At 46.6% G+C, this 20396-nt stretch overlaps 1 protein-coding gene across 10 annotated transcripts in view; it reads left to right on the forward strand.

Moving 5' to 3' along the window:
* The window catches only part of LOC144934608 (trafficking kinesin-binding protein 1-like), a 77344-nt gene that overhangs the window by 40511 nt on the left and 16437 nt on the right, over nt 1-20396 (forward strand). For 8 of the 10 annotated variants that reach the window (XM_078860611.1, XM_078860615.1, XM_078860609.1 and 5 more), the window contains 9 exons: nt 5938-6014; nt 10966-11082; nt 11894-12000; nt 13903-14014; nt 14752-14851; nt 15595-15725; nt 17045-17119; nt 18064-18204; nt 19935-20002. In XM_078860611.1, coding sequence (XP_078716737.1) covers nt 5938-6014; nt 10966-11082; nt 11894-12000; nt 13903-14014; nt 14752-14851; nt 15595-15725; nt 17045-17119; nt 18064-18204; nt 19935-20002 — 928 coding nt within the window. The remainder of the gene's footprint in view (nt 1-5937; nt 6015-10965; nt 11083-11893; nt 12001-13902; nt 14015-14751; nt 14852-15594; nt 15726-17044; nt 17120-18063; nt 18205-19934; nt 20003-20396) is intronic. The other 2 variants (XM_078860610.1, XM_078860607.1) reach the window with 1 other exon arrangement.

The following is a 20396-nucleotide window of genomic DNA, read 5'->3' on the forward strand; positions in this document are numbered from 1 at the left end:
GGACCCCTCCGATTAATGAGGCAGGCAGCATTCGCGCTTGCTCCCACTGCCAATTGAGCTGCCGCTTACACTACCGTGTGTCCGCAAGTCTGTTCGTGCAGATGGGCATGTGGTGTATAAATTTATAATGAATGGCACGAGACGTCTGCAAGTTGCGGGGTGGGTGTCCCATTCACCGCTGAATCTCGGAACGCGCAAACGGCTCAGCGTTAAATAATTAATAGAGGCGTAGCGCCGCTGTTTATAAAGACGCTGTAATCACCGCGGAGAACTGTAGCGACACGACCACACTCTACGATAGTTGACGACAAACTGTGCCATACGCCCTCCCCCGCGTGACCTTGTGGAAGCCTCGGTACGTCTTCCGACCTGATTGATGATGTACGCGTACGTCATTGGGATTAGAAAGGGTTAATCGGGCATCTTTACATGGCTGAATAGCCTGGTGGTCAGTGTGCTTATAGCTTACCCATTTAGAATGGAATTGACAGCTTGATTTCGACGAGTGTGAGCAGCCTGGTGATGTTTGCAGAAGACTACCTGAATTTCCCGTGTGGTTGTAAGTGGATTAATGAAGACCCTGTGATGTAACACGCAAGAGTAGAACACTCTTGCCAGCTTTATAGAACAAAATCCAAAAAGATTATAAATCACACACAGCTGTAAATATGCAGTTAGAACGGTGGTCTCTGTGCAAAATGGTTATTTAAATAATGAGCGGGCTTTGAGCTGCTCATGTTAAGATACCAATTCGCACCTCCGATTAGCATGGCTGGCAACGAACGGTGCGAAAGAAGTTCAACATACATACGATACGGATTTAATTCATTCGTTACAGTTAAGAGAAACGTGGTTATTCAGGAATATAACATGTAATTCCTAGTGAAAGGGCCCACTACAATGCCGTTTAGTGAGCACAGAATGTGATTATTCACTCGCTCATTGCAGGAGTGTGAGCTAGCGGCGATGACATAGGAAGTATTTTAAGCTGCACCCTGACGAAATTACAGTCGGGAAGACCACGGAGTAAACCACTGTAGTCTTTGCTCCTTCATCGAAGGAGGAATAGCAAAACGACACCAACTCTCTGTTGAAGCCTTCACGTGGCTAAGCAGACCACGTTGACATTTAGCTCCCGAAATTGTTGCCATATGCAAGACCAAAGTCGAAGAAGACGTTGAACCTGAAAAGACAAAATATTACCATTCATGCTGTCGATGTTGTAAGAGACAGAATGTGTGGTGTATTGGTGCGATCGGTAGAATCTTTTTCCAAGGCATATGCTTTTTTGTGTTTGTGATATAATTTCCATGACATAACAGCATTCTTGTCTTTGAGTTACTCAGATAAAAATCGGCTACTTAAATCTAGTTTTTGCAGAAAACTACCTGTATGAGATTTTGGAATCTACATCGCTTATATTTATAGAGCTAAGGTGCCCTATAAATATAAAATAAGATAAGGTGAAATGTTCACAAAACACCAGTTGGCGAGGTGCGCTTACGATGCTGGGAAGCATTTACGTCATTAAGTATGGCGATTAAACCAGAATGGGCTTAGCCTTGAACACAGCGTAACATCTCGTCTCTAATCCTGTCTGTCGTGATTTGCGTGACGGCGTTGCTTTGAAGGCAAACGCAGCCCGTGAACGCACATTTAGTAGCTGTCATCGTGTACATTAAAGCTCTGTTCATGAGAAAACAAATGTCCGTAGTGTCAAAACATGAGTTATCGGAGCATTGCCAAATTGCTTCCTCGTGGTGTGATTGGGATGCACTTGTCATCCGAGTGTCACAAACAAAATCCTGCCATTCTCAATCCGCCAGTGGAGGCCTGCCCACGCAATATCGGTCATGAGGTTTTTAACAAAAAAAAACATCCTGTTCTTCACCACACTGGTCAGTATGGGCTGGTGAAGCGAGGCGAGGGTAGGACCGGTTCTAATATCATCTGCCCCTGATGTCAGCCGTTGCCAGGAATCAAAATGAGATGACCGGGTCCATCGCGCAACGTGCAAACGCACTGTTTTGTTCCACTGCTCCACCGTATTTAATTAGTCTGCCGTTATTAGTATTCGGTCTGGCTTTATTAGTATTCGGTGCACATACGGTTGACTGCCGCTTGGATATTCTTGGCACCATGCCCCCCTGATTAATTTACACGTATTATCGTCAATTCGACTTCATTGTAATCCCGTTTAATTACACCGCATCACACAGCTGCACAGTGAAGCGTCCTCACAGGCCGAGCGTGAGTCCAGAGCCAGGCTGGCAGCCCCTCGCCCACACGTCCAGCGTGAGGATCCCGTCACCCCGACTTAAGCCTCGTGCCATTGAAGCGTACGAAGGTGATGCACTTGACCGTGAGGTTGTTGCTGTTGACGCACTGCATTGGCTATCTTTCGACACGTCAAATCTTGGAATGATGATAAGGTTTACACCGAGCCTTGTGTTTACCAGACCTTGTTACGTTACCTGCCTTGTTAAACATTTCCTGACACACCGTCACCCGACAGTCCACAGTGTACAATGACCCCCAGGCTCTGAGGTCATCCGTGTGGCCTTCCAGCACGTACACTCCAGTCACGCTGAATAAAACGTCCTCCACCAAAGGCCTCTTCACATCCATATACTCTAAAGAGCATTCACGCATTATAATCACTCAACCCTCGGTCTATTATACACATTCACTACCTTTCATATCGTTCACATTTACTCCCTTTGTGAATGTTTTAATAGTGTACACATTTTGCACGTTTGTCAATATTCGTGCTTGTGATTGCTGAGGAAGACGACGACCCGGCAAGCGTGTCGCAAGCTCGGCACGTGCGCCGAGAGCCGTTCGTGTTGCGCGTGCACAGAGCGGGGTTCAAAATCCTGCGATGGCGACATTGGCTTCCGGTTTGCTGAACGAGTACATGAAGACGCCGCGCTCACTACACGCAAAGTGCTTGCCGCAAATGAGCCACGACACCTCGCTGATCTCGTTGAGGAGCAGAAACCATCGCGCGGACTCCGGTGGTGGTCATCCACGCAGCAGCGGCGTTTGGCTGGCGATCGAACAAAGACGGTGGTGGTCACCGCATCGCGCGCTTTCCAGAAGCGCTTCTGCGGCCGTCTGGAACGTTCTTCCTTCCGATATGAGGAAGCCACTGGAGCTATGCACTTTGAAATCTAGTTTGAAAACTTATTTAATTAAAACTGCTATGTGTTTAGTTCGTTGTCCTTCCCCCGTACCTACGATTAGCGCGGTTGGCTACGTACGGTGCGAAAGAAGTTTGACGTACACACATACACACCAGCAGCTGTGAGCCACTTTCTCTCTGACGTGTACCATAATTATTTATTTTAATTTTATTCACAGCATAAGATGTTTAACTGCAGCAATGTTGTCCACGAATCTTTGGTTGGGTAACACAAATTAAATTAAATAAGCACCCAGTTAGTTTTTTGTGTCTTTAAATGTACAGTCGGTATTATTCTCAGCTTTCGATTTGTATTGATTTTCTCTGACAAAAAAAGTACATTTCTCTTTAGATTTAAATAATTTGATTCTCACCCTCTTGTCACGTGCCATGGCAGCCTAAGCAGGTGCTTCCTAGAGCATCCATACGCCCAGGGATCAGTGTAATTAGAACATGCCAGTCGGCGAGATTTGAAATCACGGTCAGGGACCAGATCAGCCCATCGTTACTCTCGTCAACAGGGGCTGTTCTGTGTATCCTGTTGCTTGTGTCTTGGGAATGTGTCATTTTCACCACTTGCCCAGGGCTGCCAGTGGAGATGAGTGATGAGTTGTTGCTTGTTTTGAACTGGGAGGCACTTTGACCTGACCAGCGTTTGACCTGACAGTCTTCAGGGCTAAGCTGAACTGTTCTGTCTTTGTGTGTGTGTGTGTGCCTGTGCATAGGTGGGGAGCGCTAGTGTAGCGGTTAGCGCGCTGTGCTACGAAGCTGGCAACACGAGTTTGATTCCCGCTCACGGTCAACACCGGTGACGATTATCTAAACCGGTCTTGGGCCTCCCCTAGGTCGACTCAGCCTCAAACGGGCGTGGTGTTGGCCACCCACCCCATCGTGTGCCGTTCTGGCCTTCGTAGGTGCTCGCTTACAGCACTTGCCCCAACAGTCTCTGAAGGCTATACGGTGATGGGGGGGGGGGGTTTGTCTTTTTTTTGTACATAGGTGAACGCAACGTTTTCACGTTGGGTGATGATTTTGAAACAGCAGGCTGTCTGAAGGATGCCTCAAGGTTACTCTTTCCATTGCTTGGCTCAGTTCCTCTGTCACCCTACGCTCACGAGCAGATTGCCCTTCGTGGCTGGGCTCGTGGCTACAAACTGCCCCTTGTCAATGCAATCAGTGCAATCAGCCCAGGATTAATCCTGTACACAGGACTTGCCTACATTACAAAAATCTATTATTTGCCGCAAGGGACTGGGGATCTGCATAAGGGACATGTGTCACCGTGGCTTCTCCTAGCACACACTGCATGCAATGTTGCTTGATAGTGCAAGGCCTGGAATAGGGGTTTAGGGTTAGAGATTTGGTGTTGGGGTTGTATTAGCGCTTCGGAGTTATGGATTAGGAATAGGGATTAGGGTTAGGTTCTAAGAATTCGGTGAAGTGTTGGGGATTGAGGATAGGTTACGGTTGTAATCGTGGTATGTTCCTAAATATCTCGTCGTGTTTTCAAATCGCTGTCAATTTCACGTGATGACTAAAAATGCGATTCCGAGCTTATTTAAAAGTCCACACACTATACTTCTGTGACCATGTGTTCGAATCCCAAGCTTCCAAGACCAAAGCAGTTTTTAGGTGTGGCAGTATTTAGAAGCACACCCCAGTCCCCCATGACAGCACACGCGTAAAACACCTGGTGAATTGTATTGATCGCTTCGGTGAAGACGCAGCTCCTGGCTGTCCCGAATGAGTTTGGAGCTTTGATAATGAGGACCACTTATATTATTGGTTCTTTCGATAAAGTCACGTATAATGGAAATAATAAAATAATAAAAACAAAACAGTAACATTTTTTATTATTATTTTCTTATTTCCCTTCTACGTGATTTTACCGAAAGAACCAAGAATATGAATCCCTGCAGTCACGAAAGCTTTAAATCGAAAAACAATGAGGACCACCATCAGGCACTCTGTCACCCTGCTGTGGTGACGTCACTGCATTTAGAGTCGTTGTTGAAATGTACGGGAGTGATGTTACAGTGATTTCACAGGAGTGCCATAATCATCCGCTTTCCTCTTTACTTGTAAATTGGTTTATGTTCACCATTAACATAGCTTTGAAAGTCGACCGTCATGCATTCACGTTCACTTATATTTGAACCGTGCCGAACTATGAACAAAGACTCAACACGCTCGTCAACAACACCGCCAATAAAGAGGTGTGACGTGTTGGGGAATGGCCATTCTCAGACATCCATTTGTCTATGAACCTCCACTACTGTTCGTCAGGTAAGCATATCTAAGTGTGAACGCTTGTTACGAATGTTCTCTGATTCCACAGGCGTGTGATTAAATCCTTTATATTAAGTTCACTTGCTTGCTTGCTTGCGCGCTTACGACCGTGCAAATCTTTCGGTCGTTTTTTAACCCACTTCCCGTGATCCAATCGAGCTGACATTTTCCACACAGACTCGTTGTGCGTGACAATTAATTTTCGTGAAAATGTTTTTCCAAAATTTTACACTTTTTAGGAATTTTTTAAAATATTTAATTACCAATTGCTTAATGGTGCCAGGCAATCATCTGACCCATAGGTGGCAGCCATCTCAAGCCAGAGGACGAGAGGACTCTAGCCGACACGCATATAAAGGATTTATAGTGAAAAACTTTGTTTTTACGGGTTAATTTTTTTTCTGCTCGAGGTCCTGGCTGACATGCGCGGTATGCTGCTGCTGCTGCTGTTTTTTCTCCTTCAGTGCTGTGTTCCGAGAGGGTGGGGCAGATGACCAAGACCTACAGCGATATCGACGCAGTGACGCGCTTGCTGGAGGAGGTAGGCACGTCCGCACCAACACCGCCTCGCTTCAACGGCCATCCACTCTGCGGATTGCGCAAAACTCTCCTATCAGGTCCTACACGGCCACACCTTGAATGTCTCATCATCCTTCTGGGTTTCATAAAATGTTTACCGTCTTGTGGAAAGTCAACAGCGGCAATCGTATAAAGAGGACTGGTCCTCGTAGTGGGAATGTGGAAATAGCCACCAGTTTGCTCACGCGTTCGCCTTTGGATATGAGGTCTGCTGCGGTGCTTCTGCATGGTTACATTTTTTGCGTGGTTATGAATTTTAAATAAATTAAAAGCAATGCGCCGGTACTGTGACGGTGGCTGCTAAGGTGTGATATATACGTGGTGAAGTATGGTCATATAACACCTTGAACCCCAAGGAGGTAAAGAAGTCTTCATCCAGCAATGTATTGACAAAGGGCTGTATGATTCAGTACAAACTAGTGGTAAACATTTAGTTTAATTAGGTTTTTTCAGTAATAACTGATTTTTTGTGTTTATTATTTGCTCTTCCTTCCCCTGCACCTCCAATTAGCACTGTTGGCTTAGTTATAATGCAAAAAAGAAGTCCAACATACATAACACACAATATGCACAGCATTCAGTTTCCCACTGCATTGATGTTTTCCACTATTGGTTGTAAATCAATAGGCCTCAAAGTCCCTCTGCCCAAACAAGCAGTGAGACGGTGCTCATTTCTTTAGAACAATAACCTCTCCTGGAAATTCCACAGTCCCCTGGCAAGGCTCAGTCTCTCCAAGAGGACAACCGCGATAGGACAGCATCCCACATTGATTCTCGCTTTATTGAACTTCAAGGAATGACGAACTAAGTTTACCACTGGCCAGAGTTTTGAACTTGCGACATTGCAATTGTGAGTCAAGCACTCCGACTGCAGCAGCGTCCTGCTGGATGTGGGTATGATGTAATGTACGCGATACCCTGTGATGTCATTCATAAGAGTAAGCTGCTGTGTGGGTGTCCAAATATTGCTGACATCTGAATCGGCGCTCTAAATGTATGAATTTAAGGCACTTTGATATTTCCTGCAATCATGATCCTCTTATCCACTCTTGCTGATACTTGTTCCACCAATCAATCTCTAGAAGTGGTCCCTTGAAGTCCTAAATGCAGACTATTATTTCTGGGGGTTGTTGTAGATCATGGCAGTGGAGCGAGGAATGTATTATATTGTTCGTGCTATCCGTAGTTTGGAAGTGGTCTCCTGGAAGCATTAGAGTCACGCAATTCTTGACTAGTAGATAAGAGGAGTCACCCAGTGATGGATAATAACCTCGAGGATTTGTGGTCCGGCAGTAGCTTACCACAATGCAAAGTGCACCGTTTAGGAAGCAAATCTGTCACGAGTTGAATATTTGGTATATTCCGTGAGATGGCTAATGATGATAACCGTGTATTTTTATGAATACAAATTGCCTCGTTTACCCGCACATTAAAGATGTGACACCTTGACTCTATTCCTGAGTGTGAGTGTTCGTCACAGCGGTTACGAAATGCCCGAGTCTGTTTTTGGTTAAACACTCTGCTTGTTTCTATAAACAGTTTTGCTTCAGCGCATTGGAACATTAAATTCCCTCTATAAATGTATACGGCTCGTGATACTATTGTGCTGGTAACATCCACCCAAGTGGCACTGGTTGGAGCGTCCCACTGAAATATAAAGGCCACGACTTGAGACCCAAGTCACGGTCGACTTGGCCCTTCATCCTTTTGTGGTCGTTGTTATTGGTACCACTCTGTGCGAACTCGCTCGTGGGTGTCCATTGATCACGCTCGTCCAAGCCATAAGAATGTGCAATTTATATCACTGACTCTGGGAGGTAAAATATTACTGGCTTGTTTGAGCAAGTAAATAATTAGTTTTTCATTCATTTTATATGTAAGTGTGGGTTTGCGTGTGCGCACACACGTATATGAGTTCGCACATTTATATCGTTTCGCAATATTTGTACAGTGTCTTGAGGCGCATTGACAATTAGATACATTATACATGTGCATGTGCGTGTTTGCACGTATGTCTGTATTTGCGAGAGTGTGTGGCGTTGTGACATTGGTAGAAGAGTGGTTAGCGCACTGTGCTACAAACCAGGTGACCTGAGTCCGACTCCTGTTCACGGCCAACACCAGTGACGTTTATCTAAACCTATCCTGGGCCTCCCCTAGGTCGACTTAGCCTCAAATTAGTACCTGGTGTGGTGTATAAACATCGCCACCGTGGAGACCAAGGCAGCTGGGCGTGGTGCTAACCACCCAACTCCTCATGTACCGTGCCATCTTTCATAGGTGCTTGCTAACATCACTTGCCTCAAATGTGTGTAAATTCCATACAGGGGATTTTTGTGTGTGTTTTCTGCCGTTGTGGCACAGTAGTTGCACGATGCGCTACAGTCCGAGTGACATGCGCTCAAGTGTAGCGGTAAATCTGGCTGTCGCCTGATGATGCTAGATGTAGTTACTGGCGAAACGTCGTACTCAGATTGTAAATGTTGTGGCTTGGCTCTCCAACACACCGGTTAGTGCTGTACTAGTGACAAATTGGCCACGTTCTGTTTACGTGACAACCCTTACAAGTTGGCTGTGTCGGGTGGTGGCGGGTTTAACGACACATTTCTATTTACACGATCTAACCCAAAAAAAACTCTATTATGAGAGGTATTGATCGTTGCACGACAAAAATGTTGTCCCATTAAGATCCCTTTGCCTCAGTGAGTGTCAGCCAATACTACCAAATTAAACGTTGCCACTAAGTTATCCTTAATGCGTCGACTTTCTGCAGATATTCCAGATTTTTCCTGTATGGAAAATTGATAAGTAATTGGCAAACATTTTTTTTATTATCGTTATTTGTCTTCGCAGCTGTTTGGGAGTTTGCAAGACAGATCTTAATGTTCCTGTAACTTGGTTTTTACAGGGGTGTTTGTATACCAATACTGTAACGCATCTCATATTGCATCTCGCTGCTATTTCCCTAAATGACGATAGCTGACACTGCAATGGATACGATGAGGAACATTGATCATGCTGCATAATGAAAATAATTGGAATATTCTGTTGAAGTGCAGAATTATTATAATCATTCATCTCTAAAGTCACCCCAGAGGGTGCATGTGTGTGTGTGGGTTTTTGTGTGCATGTCAATGGGTTTGTTTGTGTGTGAACGCATGTTACCGTACGCATACTTTTGTGCATGTGCGTACATTGGAAGGCATTTGTGTTTGTGCATTGATGTATGTGTGCGTATTTGTGTGTGCGTGTATGTACGTGTTAGTTGGTGTGAGTGTGTGTGTGATGCTTTGGATAGAGACCGGACTTCGAACCCAGTTATATGGCTTAAATTCCCAGCCTTGGATATCATCAGTACCAAGTGTTATCTGAACCTGCCCTGGGTCTCCCCTCATTTGACTTAACCTTGAAGCAGTACCTGCTGTGTTGTATAAACGTCAGTACGGCACTTGGGAAACAAAGTAGGTGGGTCGTGGTCTTGGCTACACGGCTCCCTCTTCGTTAATTCCATGCCTTAGCACGGCGGTCTTCATCGCAAGGCCCCGCGGGCCATTGGTGGCCCCCGGTGGCCTTTCGTGCGGCCCCTGACGTGCCCCTCCCCCCCCGGCAATACACAAATGGTGAGAACAAAACCCCTCGCACTGATGATGTCTCATCGGCGTAAGTGGACTCCCTACCCCTGAAAATTTGTGAAGAACACCGCCTTATAATAGATGCTCTCTGACAGCACTTTGGTTAATAGTCTCTCAGGCTGTATTGGGGATCTGGATTGCGTGTGTGTTTGTATTTTTGCTCGTGCCAATGTGTTTGAACACACACCGGCCTTAGGAAGACAAAAGCAGCTGGCGTGGTACTGACCCTACCACATGCTCATGGAATTGAGAGGTAATTGCCCAACATGCTTATTTAACCAAACCAACAAGGGCATCTCGTGTTTGTGTGTGAGCACACATTATGGGCACGTGTGTGTGTGTGTGGCTGAGTGGCAGTGAAGCGGTAAGGGCGCTACGCTTCGAACCTGGCGACCCGAGTTTGATTTTCCCCACACGGCCAACACCAGTGACGATTATCTGAACCGGTCCTGGGACTCCCCTAGGTCGACTCAGCCTCAAGTGAGTACCTGGTGTGGTGTGTAAACATCGCCAGTGGGAAGACAAAGGCGGCCGGGCGTGGTGTTGGGTACCCACCCCCTCGGGTGCCGTGCCGGCCTTCACAGGTGCTCGCTAACAGCACTTGCCCCAACAGTCTTTTACAGGCTATATGGGGGATCTTTGTCTTTAGACATGCATGTGTATTGTGTAAACAGTCCGCATCATTAGGGCCGCTTACGTCATGGCAGAATGTGTGCTTCATGGCGATTGTGTTGAATCCATGAAACACGACACAGCCAGGCTTGACAGTCCACACAGCAGCAGCATGCCACTGAGGGTTGTTGTCCACCGTGTATGTGTTGTGTGTGTGTACACTGTATTAACACAGTGTACACACACATAACATGGTGCACGTGGGTTGTGTAAACTGGTGATTGCCATGTCCTATGATGAGTGTTTTAAGAAAAAGTACATTTGTTAGCTCACTTTATTTAAAGAGATATCACCGAGTCCGCTTCAGTCTCCTCCTGGTGTGGCAGGTGACCCAGTGGGAACATTTCTTCAATTCTCCTACCTCTGTCCACCCATGGGCACTCTGCGGGCACTTTAGTACATCGGTACGTCGAGTGCGGTGGGGTAAAGTGTGGGTACCCTCACCTCTGTTAAAGACCGTCGAACTAGCATAGAAGAACTGGCCAAAAATTGTCCTCCTGAGGTCCTTCTACCAGTAGTGGCACGAGGAGGACATTGCAGGACTGCACCTTTACCTTTTGGTGATGCGGGGTGTGGTGGTGGTGGCGCGCGACCATTGTTGCCGTGCAGAAAGAGCGTGACCTGGAGCTGGCAGCGCGCATCGGGCAGTCGCTCCTCAAGAAGATCAAAGTGCTCACGGAGCGCAATGAGATCCTGGAGGAGCAGATCGAGCACACCACGGAGGAGGTAAGGGGGCGCCCCCCCCCCACCCCCCTACGACGAGCGACCTCGATAACGGCAGCCAACTTTCCACCAAGCGGCGGTGGCGGTCACCACGTTGGCTTGTGCCAAACTAGGTGCACTCTGAGGCTGCGTGAAGTGTGGATTGCTCGCCGACAGGAGGTCGCGTGACAGGACCAGGAATCAGAATCTTTATTTCGACTGGAAGAGGAATCCGATGAGCTATGAAGCTCTTTTTCACAGGTATTGTGGGTTAACAGACAGCGGTGACCGTAAAGTGTTCCACCTGCGCCCCCAAATGTGCCGAATCACGTGGTTTTAGTTGCTCCGTCACCTCCTGTTGTTGTTGCTGGAGCCTGCTGCCTCCTCCTCCACGGAGGGCTATCTTGAGATTGTCTGTACCCACTTTTGGCAAGTCCAATTAGTGTCATGTCCTCCAGTACCACACATCTGCCCATCTGTTCTCGAGCCCATGCCGAGTATGCAGTGTATTTATCTATTTGCCGCAGCTCAACTCCGTTGATTAAAATGCATACGTATATCTGATGAATGGTATTTTACAAGCTAAACTTTAGATATCAAGATGGAGTAGTTCTGTCCCGTGTTAGGCAATAGGTACTCATTTAAGTGACTCTATAAATACAGACGTCCCTTGCTTTATGCCGGTTCCATCGTTAAGACGAAGGTGGAACTTCCACCACTGGATCACGATCAACAGCGACCACACTTGGCCTACTCCGGTTTGGACTTTTCCGTTTGACTTTGACTGCGTGGGTAATTGCGAGCGCGCGACTTAGCCAGAACCCTGCCTCCCCAGGTGGCGCAGCTGCGCCACGACTTGGCCTTGAAGGAGGAGCTCCTGCACATCTACACGAGCACGGCCGACGAGAATGACAACGACACGGAGGAGTCCTCGCCGCCGCCGTAAGCACTCAACTATTCAACCATATTGGTCTTTTTCAGAAGCGACCTGGCCACAGTTGATACCTCAACAAAGTGGCTCATCACTTAGAAATGTATTGCAGCCAAATACTCGAAGGGCATGTTTCTAAATGTGGAGGGGAAAACTGGAGGACCCAGAGAAAAATCCACGTGACAACGGGGAGAGAGACGGAAAAACTCTAAATATACAGGCGTCGGGGTCGGAATCGAACCAACGACCTCCTGCGTACCAGGCAAGGGAGTTAACATCTCGCCACCCTGACGGAACGCACGTGCTGTGGCGTGGGAGCGCGTGCGTGGTGCATGCAAGACTCGAAACGGGAAGGAATCGGAATCTGTATTTATACTGCGAAAGGAATCTGATGAGCTCTAAAGCTCTTTTCCACAGATGTTCAGTCGGGGCAGGTCAGAGAGCTTTTACCAACGACGATATAAAAATACGATAGGAGTGCACATTAAAGGAAAGGTAAGCAAATCACACCAAAAATCATAATCTGCTGGGAAACGTGATTCCAGAATGTTCTAGATTTAATTGAATATGCAACCCCAAAACAAACCAAATGTATTTTTTGTTATTTCCTTTTCAAATCAACATTGTCCCACAGCCGTTTGCCAAACCACCTCGAATGAAACACCGTCTAATCGTCTAATCGACTAAATCTCTGGCACATCCCGATTGACTTCACGTGGCGGGCTCGCAGCATACACTGTGCGCGTGCCAAGTGTCCTCGCATTCAGAGTTCAATCAGTAATTTCTTCTTTGTCGCTTGTGTTACACAATCTGGGGAACCCAGGAGAGGTTTGCAGGCTAGAAATAAAACCTGTCCGCTCTATCGGGGTTGTGTCTTTAAAAGGTGGTGTGTTTCACTGTTTGGCATTTATTTTTTATATCCACTTGACAATGATGTTTGGTTGTGGAGTTAATTTGTTTTAATCTGCTTCAATTGTCACTGAGAGCTCATGTTGACGGTGTGGTAGTTGGTGCCTGGTCAGACACTTAGCAACGGCCAACCCGTCTACAATTTAAGTCTTTTTCATGGATGCCATTGACCTACTCGATGGCAATCGAGTGGCACCCATAGATTGGTGACCAAAGAGAATACCTAAAGCCAGATGTGGGTAGTTTAGGTGTGCTCCAGGGAGATCACTTGTTGGCTGTGCAACAGCTCGGGGATTTGGTAGAAGGAAGCAAGCGATGGTCACGTGTGGTGGCAGCACCAGCATTGCCAGTGATGACCTTTGACCTTGTCATCATGGACACAAACCTTGCTGAGAACTCTTTGATTTTTTTTCATCGTGTAAACGGCCGCTGGTTAATTCTTCGTTAAATGTATTCTCAAGTCTGTTGCTACCACCTTATGTCGTAAACATAAGGGTTATAGCACAAAGCAAGTATCCTCATTGGCTCATGATGTGTGCACAAGTGTGTGGTTTAGTAGGTTTAAAAGCTGGGGGTAAAACCTTCTCGGACCTGGCAAACTTCCCTGTTGTGGTTGTGGCATTTAGTTGGGCGGCAAGGTTGCGCAGCGGTCACACTGGGGCCTCGCAGCAATCACGGGCTGGGTTCGATTCCCACTTGAGTGCCTTTCTGTGTGGAGTTTGTATATTCTCCCCGTGTTATGCAGGGGTTTCCTCCCATTGCTAAAAACAATCAAATACAATGTAACTGGTATTGGCCAAACATCCCAATGCTACCAAAATATATATCTGAAAACTAGTCGATTAGGATTATCCATCGCAACATTGCCCCCCTACTGCAAACAAAAATTGACACTACCCTATTGAAAAATAATTTTGAGACTCAATGAGGCTTTCCTGGGTAAACACGTGTAATAACAACAACAACAAAACAATAATAACAACCTGTGTGTGTGGGTGGTGCAGGATGGAGAGCTCTGGCTGCTCGCTGTCCATCGGTCAGAATGTTCTGCACATGGACAGCTTCCACCGCAAGCTCAAGGAGCTGGAGGATGAGAACTTTTCACTGCTCTCAGAGGTGGGAGGGGGGGTGCCTTACAATCGCCGTCACTCATCCTCTCTTCCGCTGGCAAGGAAGCCTGGCTTCGTTCCATTGCGTGACACTCACAACGTGAGGACCCGGAGGTCCTACCATGCATATGCGACTTGCTGCATTAATTACAAACGTTTTCTGTGATGGAACAAAAAAAATAAGGAAACAAAATAGACAATTGGATTACCACGTGGTTTGCAAATTGTAAATGGGCTCTGATGGAAAAAATTACGGTAACGAAATGAATAGTCGGATAACTGTGTGGTTTGCAACACTTGCCATTGAGTCACTTTAGCTCAGCTGCACAGTTTTGCAGGGGCCACCGGTCAAGACAAGTTTATTTGTTTGTTCATCTGAGAACTCAAGTGACGCGCCGAGTTGTCATGCCACTGATGTGCCATCGTGCTCTCCCTGCTCATTTTAACATTCTGCCACACTAATCCCCATTGCGGCCTTGAGCCGGTGGTTGAAATTAAACATTCTTATCGAGGGCCAGTCCCTCTAAATGGTACAGATTTGATACCTTAGTGCACTTCTACACGGAATATCAGTTTAGTTAAACAATTTTTACTGAGTACTCCTCCCACACAAGGATAACACTTCATAAAAAATGAATTACCCAAACATTCCAATTCAGTACGCTCTAGATAGTGAGTCTTGAGACCTGAGGGTGACTTTCCCCTATACAATACATGATGCCACTTTTCGTTGTTGTTTAATAGGCCTCTCATTTGAAGAATGAGACTCTGGACTACGAGGAGAAAGAGCAGCAGCTGGTGACGGACTGTGTGCGGGAACTAAGTATGTTCCAGGAGGAAATGCGTGAGTGTGTCATCCTGCGTGCCCATTGCATGCTGCCTTTTGGTTTTTTTGGCTTTTTTCTCATTTATTCATTTGCTGAGGTTCACTAAACCATCCGTATTCCCATCGTAGCACCCTGGTTGTCCCAAGGAAACTCACGATCCTGCTCTAGTTGTGTACAACAGCTGTAGAATCAAGTCAATTTAATGAATATGGTAAATGTACTATTTGGTTTTTTCGGTAAAGTCACGTAGGTAAAAAATAAATAAATGAAAAACAACTTAATTATTTATCGACGTGACTTTACTGAAAAAACCAAAGAGTATGAATCCTTGCAGTCATGAAAACTTCAAATCTAGAATGGTAAATGTATTCAGAGGAATTTACTTGTAAATCATTATATGAATTACACTTATCTGCCTGTCTATAATTTATCTTCCTGGCTTTCTCTTTTTATTTGCATTGCTTCGTGGGTTATATCTGCTGAGACTGCTGATGATAACAAAAACAATCTTACCAACGTATTGTTAGGCTTAGGACCAACATACACTGAGAATACCAATGCACACCCATCCACCTGCTGTTAGGTTTATGGTGTCGATCAGGAGGTAATAGCGGCCAATGCTGTGGTTGCCGCTAAACACCGCCACCATCACTTCCTTTCCCTCTGACACGTGCCACGGCAGTCGGCAGCCCGACCGTGCGTTGCGTCCCGGCTTGAGCGCTCACGGCGCTGCTTGCGCGTGCGTCCGCAACCCCTGCAGGAGCGTCGAGCGCGCACATCGCGCAGCTCACAGAGGATCTGTCACGGCGCAGCGAGGACGCGCTGAGGCAGCAGGAGGAAATCACTCAGCTGCTCTCCCAGATCGTCGACCTGCAGAAGAAGGTCAAAACGGTGAGTGGCACCGGGAATGAAGAGGCGGCCGGCTGGTTCGCCGGAACTGATGTCGTCCAAGGGCGTTGAAGCCGCCACTTGTGAAGCCGAGGGTTGGAATCCTGGCGGCGGTTTCGGTTGGTGGTGTGAAGCCCCGTCCACTGATCGCTGCACACACGATGTTTTGATTTTTAAAGCTTTCGTGACTTCAGGGATTCATATTCTTGGTTCTTTCGGTAAAGTCACGTATATTAATACTATTTTATTATTTCCCTTCTACGTGACTTTACCGAAAGAACCAAGAATACACAATGTTTTGTTAAAGTCACTTTTTGCGGCATATTCCAGCTCTGTAGATTGAAATATTCAGTTGAACTTCTGTTTGGGACCTTTAAGAGGAGAGCCGCCTCGTGTGGAAGGCACTTCAGAAGTGGTTCCGTGATGCCATCTTGTGGTGGCTGTGGTACAACACAGGACCATGGCTGCGAGAGTTTTGAATGGAAAGTATCCACCTCGTGACAGCATGGCAACAGCGCGAGTACAATTGCTGAAGAGCGAAACAAAAAAGTGACGAGTGGGATGGCACGTGAGCGGAATGGGACTCTTCTTTTAGACTGGAGGAAGCAAGTTGCCATGTCAACCAGGAAAGGCAGCAGCGGGGGCATCCAAAAGTCGAAGACCGAGGAGAAGACTGAGCAACAGATGGTGGTGATGAGACCCTGAAGCAAATCTTGGTGGTCTAGAATTGACTTAGCAACAGTTTGGAGGATCTGGCAGGGAAATGGCACAAGCGCTCGTACACACCTTCATTATTTTCTTGTCTTTACGGTATCCTTAAACGTCATATCATAGTGTTATGCAGAATGGTAACTAGATAATTGTTTTTTTATGAAAGCAGTTTACAGATTAAATGAGTGTGGGGTGGAAGCCACCTCCTCTTTACAGCCGTCTGAGGTATTGGTGCGAAGTCCACAGTGATATGGCTGGGGCGAGTTTTTCCTTCCTACAACATATTTATTATATCAGCCATGTAGAGACGATGGGCTTGGTGGACTCCTAACGGGGAATTGAACTCCATTCTGTTGGGCTTTCAACCAACAGCGACGGAATTCCCGATTGACAAATATCTACTGAAATTTTATTCTCATCTCAACGTATTTGCCAAATCATCTCTTGACCCTTCGCTGAGTACCACTTGGTGTAAATTCAGCAGTGGTCGTCTTGAAATGGTAGTCGTTGGCTCTGCATTGGCATCAACCACACCGCTCTGCGGTCAGGTATTCTCTATCCTGTTTGTGTTATTGCACTGCATTGCAGCCTGCTGGTTTGTGTCGTTGCAGTACTCGGCCGAAAATGAGGAGTTGTCACAGCATCTGGGAGCAGCTAAGGACGCTCAGAGACAGCTCACAGCTGAGGTCTGTACCTTCTGCACACACAGCGAACGTCCCCTTAACCACACTTAGACATTGCTTTTGCACGTGCATTTTATACACAAGTTGTATTCAAAGTTTCTTATTCGTTTCAGAGTCATAGCGAGCAGTGTACACATCACGTCATACCGAGGAATGGCCTCTGGAAGATGTGACAACTACTTCTGAAATAACTTCAATTGGTCTCTTTATCCACACCATGTGACACAGTAATCTCTGATGGTAACATTTAAAAATATATTATTTTCAAAGGCAGAATATGTAAAACCAAGCAAAACACCAAATGTTAAATGTGATGTTTTTTTGTGCATTGGAAACCAGGCAGAGACCATCACCTCTGCGCATTTGGATCCTCAGTTCTTAGTTATCAATGTTGGAGCCTGCACAGGGTAGATGACCTGGATGTGTAGCGCCTTCCCACGGTGGCAGCCGCCCTCTGCAGAGAGGACAACGCCAAAACGAGGGCGCGCTCCCAGGCGAGGTGCCCTGTCATGTGACCATGCTACCGCCACCACCGCCACTTTCTCTCTGCGCGAGCCGTAGAGCAACCCTTCGCGTGAGCCGGTTCTCCAGATTGTGCACCATGCTCGTAGCACAAAGGATATCACGAAGGGAAGTGAAATGCTATGTGTGCCTGTGTGCGTACGTGAGTCTTATACACATGTGTGTGTCTGCATCTGCCAGTTATCTCGGTCTGTCAACCCCTAACACCTGGGCCTGTCCCATGATCTCCTGTCAGCACGCCTTCGATACCTCCCGTGGCCTCAAAGTGCATCTAGCCTAGCAAACAGACACCCTGATGTATTAGTCCACTCAATGTCAATTTGTTGTGATACCAGCACTTGCCCCAACACCCTGTTAAAGGTGTACGGGGGGTTTTATCTTCGTCTTTGTAAACGTGTGTGTGTGTGTGCGCGTTTGTCGCCCAGGTGCGGGAGCTGCAGGAGAAGCTGGCGGAGTGCACGGACATGCTGCACGAGGCGCAGGAGGACGCGAAAAATCTGCGCAACCAGATCGCCCCGAGCACCACCCCGTACCGCTGGTTCCACCCGCTCGCTCAGTTCCCCCGGGTAACGGCATCGCAGAGAAACAACACGCCTCTCTCTCCCCCTTCAGCTCCTTCGCTGTGGCCCCGTCTAGCTATTCACGTGAGACAGGTTCCGTTAAGATTGTGGTCTTGAAGTGGGCACGGACGCAGCCCCATCATCGCTCGGAGTAGATAAAATTGGCTACAGTTTTGTGAGAATTCGACAACGATTCTATAATCTACCATTGGAATATGGAATTTGCACAGCTGGTTGTAAGCTGTAAAGAGAGCCGCAGGCACCCCATGTTTATTTGAGCGGGAAAGCACTGACTTTGATATTGATCAGGGTTTTTCCCCTGGTGGAATGGCCGCATCGAGCCATGCAGATCGGTGCGATGAAAGAGAGATTCACAAGGGATAGAGACGAGAGATCTGCAGACAAGGGATGATGATTGGTGATCACCCGTACAGCCGTCATGGCATTACAATGCCACGTGAATTATTGTTCCTGTGCATGTGACATGCGACGTCACGTGGCCTGCCAGCAGACGCTCACATTATTTTGTGGCATAGATGAGGAATTCAGATGTAATAATAGTAGTCATAATCAAAATGTTCCCATGGGTAGTGTTTATCTATACTTTAGACCCTGAGCCAGTGTAGAAAATTGTTCATTCCCATTGCGATGGACCCTTTACTCTCAGTAAAACCACTCTGAACTTCCTACAAAGTGGTACGAATATTGAGAAGGAATGATTGGCTGCGTCGATCTGAACCGGGATTTTGACTCTACAAATCGAGGTTTAACTTTAAAGAAGCTGCTTTATAAACATGGAATTATTAAAGGAGCATCATTTTATTTGGTTCAACGCTGATTGTATTTTGGAGAGACTTTGCCTTGTCATAGAAAGGTAGAATTTCCACTACTAGCTTTGAGCATCAATCGAGTAAGGACCACCCATTGCTCATTCGAGCATGGAGACATTATGATTGATGCTTTTTCTGCTTAGTGATGTTGTTGTTGCTGATGATGCTGTCTGCTGTAGACTCGTCTGTCGATATTAAATCTGGTCTTTGCGCCATTTCTAATGCTTGTGTTGATGACAATGATGGTGCTGTCACTGATACTAAAGAGGCTCATGCTGACGGTGATGATTTTTTTCTCGTGAATTTGTACTGATGCTTCGGGTTTGTCTGCTACATGCGGTGTTGATGATGATGATGGAGCTGTTGATGATGATGATGGAGCTGTTGATGATGATGATGGAGCTGTTGATGATGATGATGGAGCTGTTGATGATGATGATGATGGAGCTGTTGATGATGATGATGGAGCTGTTGATGATGATGATGATGATGGAGCTGTTGATGATGATGATGGAGCTGTTGATGATGATGGAGCTGTTGATGATGATGGAGCTGTTGATGATGATGGAGCTGATGATGATGATGGAGCTGTTGATGATGATGATGGAGCTGATGATGATGATGATGGAGCTGATGATGATGATGATGATGGAGCTGTTGATGATGATGGAGCTGTTGATGATGATGATGGAGCTGTTGATGATGATGATGGAGCTGATGATGATGATGGAGCTGTTGATGATGATGGAGCTGTTGATGATGATGGAGCTGTTGATGATGATGATGATGGAGCTGATGATGATGATGGAGCTGATGATGATGATGATGGAGCTGATGATGATGGAGCTGATGATGATGATGATGATGGAGCTGTTGATGATGATGGAGCTGTTGATGATGCTGCAGGACTCGTTGGCGGCTGAAATCGAGGGCACCATGAGAAAGGAGTTGCGATGGGACGAGCTGGGTCACAAGTACGCACCCCGCAGCCATTCTACATCGCTGACTGCATGCACACCAGCATCAACTTGGCACTAACAGCTGCACCACCAGCGCCTAATTTCCAGAGGCTTGTTGAGAGAGCTTTTGACTTACAATGAGAAATGTTCTACTCTGGTTTTGGCTGAATTATTAATTCCCTCAGGGTCCATAGAATGACTCTGTCGAAGGCTCGGCTTGGTGGCACGTGCCTTTGATCGAGTGCTATGGATGCAACAGCTGGGGGCTCATGCAGATTTATGAACTTTATTTCAAGAATATCCCTGCAGCGGAAATTTTGCCAATCCATTGTTAAGGTGCATTTAAAAATTAGCAGGTAATGTGCGTACCCACGGAAACCAACGCACGCCAGGGAAAGAAACTCTGTGT

The sequence above is a fragment of the Lampetra fluviatilis genome, chromosome 10 (genome assembly GCF_964198595.1).
Source record: "Lampetra fluviatilis chromosome 10, kcLamFluv1.1, whole genome shotgun sequence".
Taxonomy (NCBI): domain Eukaryota; kingdom Metazoa; phylum Chordata; class Hyperoartia; order Petromyzontiformes; family Petromyzontidae; genus Lampetra; species Lampetra fluviatilis.